The 8449-nt window shown below is 43.9% G+C and overlaps 1 protein-coding gene across 2 annotated transcripts in view; it reads left to right on the forward strand.

Annotated features, from left to right (window-relative positions):
* Positions 1-7988, forward strand: part of SAP30BP (SAP30 binding protein) — a 29775-nt gene extending 21787 nt beyond the window's left edge. For both annotated transcript variants that reach the window (XM_085077786.1, XM_085077787.1), the window contains 7 exons: positions 348-436; positions 2810-2901; positions 3350-3410; positions 3922-3973; positions 4376-4434; positions 5606-5690; positions 6340-7988. In XM_085077786.1, the coding sequence (XP_084933912.1) occupies positions 348-436; positions 2810-2901; positions 3350-3410; positions 3922-3973; positions 4376-4434; positions 5606-5690; positions 6340-6521 (620 nt within the window). In that variant the 3' untranslated portion in view covers positions 6522-7988. The remainder of the gene's footprint in view (positions 1-347; positions 437-2809; positions 2902-3349; positions 3411-3921; positions 3974-4375; positions 4435-5605; positions 5691-6339) is intronic.
* Positions 7989-8449: the final 461 nt, after the last annotated feature.

Here is an 8449-nt window from a genome sequence, read left to right on the forward strand (position 1 = left end):
CATGCAGGTATGTCCTGAACTAAATAGTCACAAAGTAATGATCTCCCCCAAAATGCTAAAGAGCCAGACTGCATAAAGTGGATCCTGTGATCTTCCACATGCATGGTCCAGTTCTCTCTCCAAGAGTGTAGGTGTCAATAAAACAAGCATCACATCCCTCGTCTAATGATCCAACCTTTAGGTTTGCTGCCTCTCGTTCAGGACCTTGAAAAGACCACAAGTGCCAGTTGTCAGCATTCTCATCACCTTTGCCCCCCAATGACAAAGACTTAAAACAAATTTAATGGCTTGTATGGCTGAAATTCCTATCAGTGGTGCCAGAACTCATCCCACTTTGCTCTCTCCAGCTTCTTTTTCAGAGAGAGTGAGGAACATGTCTCCAGATGAGATCAAAATCCCTCCTGAGCCTCCTGGCAGATGTTCTAATCAGTTGCAGGTTGGTATAAGTCCACTTTTTTTTTCTTTTTTTTTTAAGACTTGCAATTTAGGGGATATTTGGGAGCCCTGCTCAGTAATTTTGCACAAGGCAAAGCTGAGTTTTACCACACTGAGTTTATGAATGCTTTAGGCTTTAGAGCAGTTCTAGTTTAGGAATCTCAAAGTAGCTTTAAGCTGTTTTCCAGCCTCTGTGGGTTACTTATGTTTTAAACAGCTCTTGATCCCCTCAGTGACACAGAAGCAATGTTTACTGTGAAGGTTGCTTTCCTCTTACCTCAGCAAATTCAGCTCCCTGGGAAAGAACAAATAATTGTTTTTCTATACAGGCCTGAAATCCCCTAAACTGGAATAGTTGAGGCAGCAATGCCTGGATTCCTTTTCCACCTACTTGCCTCTGGATGGTAAACATTTAGAGGGAAGGCTGGTAGCTTGGAGGCAACAAAAGAACACAAATGCATGTTTTCTCTAGTGCACACCCAAATAATTGCTGTGGCCAACTTTGCAATAACCCACTGTGTTCTCCTCATGGAGTGCAAATGAAGGAGCTTGGACTGCTGTTTCCTAACACACATTTGAGTTTTAACTCTGGTTTTCTGCCCAGCAGAAATACAAGTAAAGAATCACTTCTGGACTGTTCTATAAAGTAGCTCCTGAGGTGCAGTGGTGATTCAGAGTGACTCACCATCCAGATGATGCTCCCTTCTTCTCCACACACTGTACCTGGGCACACCCAGCCCTCCCCTTGTGCTGTAGGAGGATTTTACTGTTCTGACATCAATGGAGTGTGTTAGACCTGAGGAATGCACAGAGCTTGACAGGGCAGACAGAATAAAGCAGAATTTTTCCCCTTTGAGAGTGTGTTAAATCAAAGGAGAGCTTGTCCTCTGTTGGCAGGTCAAACCACATCTTAGAGCACTTTGAGCAAGGAGATGGGATTGTTCCTTAGAGATGGAAGATGTTCTGGGCTTTTCACTGGTGGTTTGCTCTTTTGTCAAATTCTTCCCCTGATAAACTGTATCTTGAACTCTGCCAAAGGGAGGGTTTGTTATTATAAAGTTGATGAGTAGTTACCCATCTGGACTTTGGGAACCTGATTGCTACAGCATGGGGAGGGGACAAACGGGAACACCTATTCAATCATTTCTGCTCTCCAAATTCACCTTTTTGCAGTTGTTCCTTCAAACCTCACAATGTGTGTGCTGGACGTGGAGGTTGTGCAATTTCTTCTTGCTGATTTTGTGACAACCTGATGAAAATTTATCTTATAAAGTTGGTTTTTTTTACAGTTGTTGAAATAGGAGTTTCATATCAGCTCTTAACAATCCTGCTTTATTCAGGCTGCAGCAAGCCCTTAGACAATAGTCAGCTCTGTGTTTGACTGTCCAGGGAGGGAGACATGAAGTGACTTATCCAGAGGCAACAAAGGAAAATTGACTCAGCTCTCCCATCCTGAAAGACTGAAGGCCCAGCCTCTGGTCTGGTTTTAGGTGCCTCTTGAACATGAGAAATTTCTGTCATAAAGAAAAGATGATAGAAGTTACTGAGGATATTTCAGCAGTACCACTTAACTCTGTGTTCTGTCTGAAAGTTCCTCTCCTGTCCCTTCACCATCACCAGAGGAGGAATACTTTTAAGTACATTCATCCAGCTTGCTGAGGAATCAAAAAATCATGTTTGATTTGAAATCCTTTTTGGAGAGTAGACTGCCTGACTTCTGCAACCTGAGTCAGTGAAGTTGCCTTTTGAAGGGCTTGTGCCTTGTGGGTGATGTGCAAAGAGAAGCTGATTGCATCTGACTGGTACCAAAGCAGGGATTTAGGAGCACATTGTTCCTAAGAGGACTTGGCTGCCAGTGGCACCCCCAGCAATACCTGATGATCACACTGGGTTTAGTTCTGCAGCAGAACTTGGCTGTGGCTCTGCCTGGGGAGCAGATGAGCAGGAGCTTTGCCCTGAGGGCATTGTAGCCCAGCTGCTGTTTCTCAGGTGCTCACCTGGGGCTGCAGGTAGGTGTTGGTGGTCGCTGTGAGTTGTGGGAGAACCTCTGGGTTTCAGATCTGGCTCCTAGTCTGTCATGGCTGTGAAGGGAAACAGCAGACTGGGAAGGAGGAGTCTGTGCCTTCTATGCAGATCTTTACTCACCAAAGCCTTCAGTGAGTGCAAAGATAATTCCCTTATCAATCAGTTCATGAAGGTACTTCAGACCTTAGAGGAGAAAGTGTCTTAACCAGCCTGGCCCTGGGGTAGAGGTGAAATCCTTGCTCCATTCAAGGAGGTCACTGGTTCAGTTGGCTTCTTTCCACATGTACAGTTGTCAGTTGATATGGTGCTCCTTTTCATCCTGGTTCACCCTGTAATCTTTCTCCCTTAGGATAAAATTCAAAAGCTGTATGAGAGGAAGATGAAAGAGGGCATGGATATGAACTACATTATCCAGAGGAAAAAGGAATTTCGCAATCCCAGGTGAGCCACCATCTTTTTGTGTGTGACCAGAGCACCACAGAGCAAATGCAAGAATTTTCCATTTTGTTGGAGCTGTAGCAGAAGAAGGATCCAGAACAGGAATTGCCTTTCCCATTTTTGTGACTGAAAAAGTAAAACTTCTCTTTGTGTTTGATGAGGTCTGTGAGGCAAAGCTAGGTTGTGTGTTGGTTGAATTTTAAATGTGAAAGCTTGGGATGAAGTACTTTAGAAGATGTGACTGTTCTGGGAGCTGGGAGATGTTTGTGGGAATAGGAAATACTGTGGATAATGGGATCCCACTTCCATCACAGCAGGAGTAGCTTCCCAGGTTCTCATTTCACTTTGCAGTGTGAAGAGGTGACAACCTCTCTCTATTGACACACCTGAAACACTTCTGTTCCCTTCTACTTCCCTGGTTCTGTTCTGACCTCTTGCTTTTCCTTTGCAGCATCTATGAAAAGCTGATCCAGTTTTGTTCCATTGATGAACTCGGTACAAATTATCCAAAGGTGAGGGGCAGTGCTTTTGGCTGGAAAAGGAGCGGGTAAAAGATAATGTAGAGGTGTAAAGTCTCACCTCAGGCTTTCTTGAGCCTGCTTGCATAGAGGTCCTGTAAGGCAGCTTCAGTCTGAGCCTCTGCACTGAAATGAACATTTTTTGTGGCACTGAGCCTCAGTGCCTCAGCCTTTGCTACAATGATTCTGCACAAAAGCTGCTGAAGTGTGGAGGTATGAATGGAACTCCTTGAGGGGGAGAGAAGCTGAGCAGCAGAAAAATGCATGACTTACCCCAGCAGCCTTTTTGGCTTCAAAGCTGTTTCTTCATTCACAACAGAATGTGGTCCCATGAAAGAAGGTCTGATGGGATCTTTGTGCCACTGGGATATAGGAAGAAATCAGTGATGATTATCATTGTCACCTCTGATTATCATCAGAGAACAGAAATACATAAAACATTCTTGCTCTGGGTTTTGTGTTTCTGTGGGAATAGCCCTAATCTGACTTACTTCTTTTTCTTCAGGACATGTTTGATCCTCATGGCTGGTCAGAGGATTCATATTACGAGGCACTAGGTAATTCCAGGAAGTCTCTTTTTTTTGTCCTAGCTTAGGTCTTTGTGTTTTGTACTTAATTAACTGCACTGGAGTCTTCACTTTCTGTAGAAATGAGAAGTCATCACATGCTGCTCTTTAATGACTCCATTCTGGTTGGATGTGCCTGAATGTTACTGATGCTTCATCAGTTTGGAAAGGCTTTTCATTTAAATTGGTTCTGCAATGTTTTCATCTCTCAAATCATTAAATTAGTGCTGCAATGCTTTGATTAAAAAGCAGCAGTTGCTTTCACGGCAGTTTAATTTTTCTGTACAGACTTTGAATCAATTTTTTGATTGTTTATGATGGGAAGTGAGTGAGTGAGTGAGAACTATGGATTTTTCCTGTTCTTAGTGCTTCACATCTTCTGATCTTTCTCAGCCAAAGCCCAGAAGATCGAGATGGACAAACTGGAGAAGGCCAAGAAGGAACGCACAAAGGTACCTACTCAAAATTCAGAGAGATGGAGGTGCAGGGGTTTTGTTTCTTTCCCTGCTGAATTTCATTTTATTGCTTTGCTGTTTGTGTGCTAAAACTACTTGTTTTATCTCTTCTTCTTCTTGCACATCTTTTCCCAATCTGGCCAGATCAGGTTGTTTGCCCTTCCATTAAATAGGTCCATTTATAGGTTGTTTATTCCACTGGATTTCCTGCTGTTTTGTCAGTATTTTTAAACCAGGGCTCTAAAAATGGCATTCATTATCTGTTAGATACAGGCAAGATAATGAATAAAAACCAGATTTTTCCTTAATTGATGACATTTTGCATAGTGTTTAGCCCACTTAAAGCTTAATTTCCTCCCCATATCTCAGTGTGAGACAATACCTGCTTTCTGTTTTCCATGATATTGCCTTGTTGCATCCAATTTCCAGGAAAGCTGAGCCTATTTTAACTTGGTGCATTTTGTGACAAGCCCAGTTATTCTTACATATGCCTCAAAAAGAACACAGACAGGCTTTGGAAGAGATTTTATTCCTGTCCTGTGTTGCCTTTAAGCCACTGGCTGGCATTAGAACACTCTAATGTTAGAGATTTGCCATCTAATCTGCAAAAAGCTCTTTCCACATCCAGTACATGGAGATTTTTCGTGCAGTGCATGCTGTGTCTTGCTGCTTGTTTTGGGTTTTTTTGCACAGTAACCCAGGTATCTGATCATGCCCTTGCCCAGATCTGCAGTTCTGAGGCTGCAGTGCTGCTCTGGCTCTTGTTGCCAGGTTTCCTGCTGTGATGCAGTCGCAGTAAATTGTGCAAGCAGGGACTTGCCTTGCATGTTTCCTAAAGAAAAAGGAATAAGAACTTCTAACTGCATAAATGCAGTGTTTAATGTCCAGGATTTATCCTATCTGAGCAGTATCAGATCTCTGTGCTTGTACCAGTTGACAAACATATTTTTATTGTATCAGATTTAGAAGCTGGAATCTTTAATTTTCGTGGCCTGAGGTCTGTGTCTTCCTTCCTGCATGATAGGCGGCTCAGAGGCCAATACAATGTTTTACATCACTTTAAAGCTGTTTTTAAAAAACAGAGGTGCTGTGGGTTAAAAAAGGCTGTGTATCCTAACACTTCATTTTTTTATCTACTCCCCTTTCTCCCATGTGTCTCCCTTCCCAGATTGAGTTTGTCACTGGCACTAAAAAGGGTACAACAACAAGTGCTGCATCCACAACCACCACAACATCCAGCACCACTGTGGGAGGTAAGGAACAGCTGGGACTGCACCCCTTAAGCTGCAGTAATGCTGGGATTAGTGCTTCCTGGAGCCTGAAGGCTCCTTAATGATTGAGTAGATAATGCAAGAGGGTGTTTCTTCTAAGGGGTGTTGGACTAGCTTTCCTCTAGTCCCTGAATTCCATGGCTCTCCTTCTGGAATGAAAGACTGGGGCCAGGTGGGATAGTGAGGAATTTGTTAGTGGGTCAAGAAACCTGCTGTGGTCTGTGGTTGTGGAGTATTCCTGGGACTGATACATTCTGAGTTTGGAAAGATTCTCCTGCCTTGGAAACTGAGGGGAAGAAAACTACTGGAAGCTGATGAGTGTGTCTTGTGGCTGTAGCTGAGCAAATGGGATACATGTGCTCTGTTAAAATTAAACCTGCTTTGGGGCAGGGGGTGATCCTGTCTCCCCTTTGGCTGGAGTTCAGGTCTAGAGTTTTACTTTGAGTCTTGAGGTATAAATTTGCCTTTCCTCCTCACCATTTACTGCCAGTCTATCCTGAAATCAATGTGAGGGGAAGCTGTCTACTCAAGCAGTGGGATATTAAGGGTTGACAAGGCAGGGTGTTAAGAAGGGATTGGTGACCTCTAACATAATGCTAATCCTTGTTTTCTTGGTTTATCAAATTCACAGATGCCCAGAAGAGGAAGAGCAAGTGGGACTCTGCCATCCCTGTCACAACGATAGCTCAGCCCACCATCCTCACCACCACTGCCACACTGCCAGGTGTTGTCACAGTGACAACCAGTGCCAGTGGCTCCAAAACCACAGTGATCTCAGCTGTGGGCACCATTGTGAAAAAGGCCAAGCAGTGACTGCTGTGCTGGGCCTGGAGTTCTGGACTTTTTTGTCACTGAAGCCTCCTCAGGAGGGAGGGGTGGCTTTCTCCTTTGGTAAAAGATGACAAGATTCTTTGAAACAGCCCACAGTTCCCCTTTGGAAAGCTGGGGGCAGGAGCAGGATGCCAGCTGTGTGCCCACAGGAATGGACCTCTGCCCACCATGCCTCTGCCTTTGCTTGCTGGGGGAAGAACCAGGCTGCCTGTGCTGTGCTGTGCTGGAGGAAGGTGATGTCTGGAGTCAGCTTGTAAAGTTTGCTTATTAATTACTGCACTGGGGTCTTGCCTACTTGCAAGTTTGGTCTAGGGGGAAAAAAGAAAATCAGATAAAAGGGCAAGCAGTGAAGGACTGTCAGTGTTCCCCCTGTGTGTTCCACTGGTGCTCCAGGGCTGCCTGCAGCCTGTGTAGGTGCCTCCCTCCAGAGCCAGCTCAGGTCTGAAGGAGTTGAAGCAGAGACAACCACTCAGTGTCCACACCCAGATGTGTAGCAGAGACTTGAAGCAAACTCTGTCAGTGAGTGTAGGCTCACTCTGTTCTAGCACTGACACCTGTCCCCCTGTGCTCTCTGTGTAGACCTTAGTGTGAAACTGTCCAACTCTTGAGGAAACTGTGCTGGAACATCCTGTTACCATCTCATGGGGATGGAGATTTCTATGCAGAACCCTCAAGCTGTAGAGGTTTGATTTGTGAACTCCCTTGCAAAGACCTGTGCAGAAAACACTTCTATTGCCACGGAATGAGGTTGGACAGCAGATAAGCAGAGGAGAATGTCTGATCCTATTTGTGATGTTGTCCACCTTTGTATTAGCTCGTGATGTTCTGTGAATGCACACATGGCAGTTACTGCTTGCTCCACTGTTGTGAAAAAGTATTTTCCGTTGAAAATTTTATTGTATAAAAATGGAAAAGCCTTTAAAAAAAACCAAACCCTGGTGTCACTGATGTGTCTGCATTTCTTCTAAGTTACATTTCTACCCAGAGCCTCTTTGTTCTAGTGTATAAGCAGTGATAGGACAGATGGATGTCAGATCAGAAAAAATGTAAAATGGAAGTTTCTGAGAGTTCAGTGGTTTGGTTTTGGTTTGGGATTTTTTTTGGTTGATTGGTTGGTTTTTGGTGGTGGGGTTTTTTTGTTTGTTTGGGTTTTTTGTTGTTTGTTTGTTTTGTTTTTTAGTGTATCAGTTATGTCACTCCTGATGAAGACCTTGCATTTATGGAGGCTTAAGGTAGAAATAACAGGTTGTTCTCCATCTTACTGATATTCTTGTTGATATTTTAGATTATTTTATCAGTTATTTTAGCTTTTTTTAAAAAAGCATCTGTGTATCCAGGAGTGCATATGGGAGATAAACCAGAAGACTGCTGTGACTATAGCATGGGAAGTCAGGGAAGTGCTGGAATTGCTCTATATAAAGCAATAAAATATTGAAAGGCATGAAAATAGTTAGATGGAAACATCTCTGTTAATTTACTTTGCTTTGGGCTGCTGACTTGGCTCCTGCAAGGCTGTAAAGATTCCTTAACTCCATCCTCACCCTGTGGAATAAGAGCTCTGTCCTGTCACTGTCACTGGGACTAAGCACAAACTGAGAGAGACTGATGAGACCACATTAATTAACTAAACCTACCAGTTAATCACCTGACAGGGGAACTGCTGGAGTTGTTGGGGTTGAATTCCACTGCAGAAGCTACTGAACATTGTTTAAATGTTTCTTGTTCATATCACACATCCTGGCACCCCACCCCTTCCCCCTTCCACGTGCTCCTTCCTCCTTGCTCTGCAGCATCCACAGTTATCCCAAACTTCTGGATTTCTTTGTGGATTTTAGGAGCAGAACTGAGAGGTGGTTGTTCAGCTCCTGCTCTGCTCTGACAGGCAGGGAGTGACACTGAGTGACACTGTC

Source organism: Lichenostomus cassidix, chromosome 18, assembly GCF_008360975.1.
Source record: "Lichenostomus cassidix isolate B80296 chromosome 18, HeHo_3.0, whole genome shotgun sequence".
NCBI lineage: Eukaryota > Metazoa > Chordata > Aves > Passeriformes > Meliphagidae > Lichenostomus > Lichenostomus cassidix.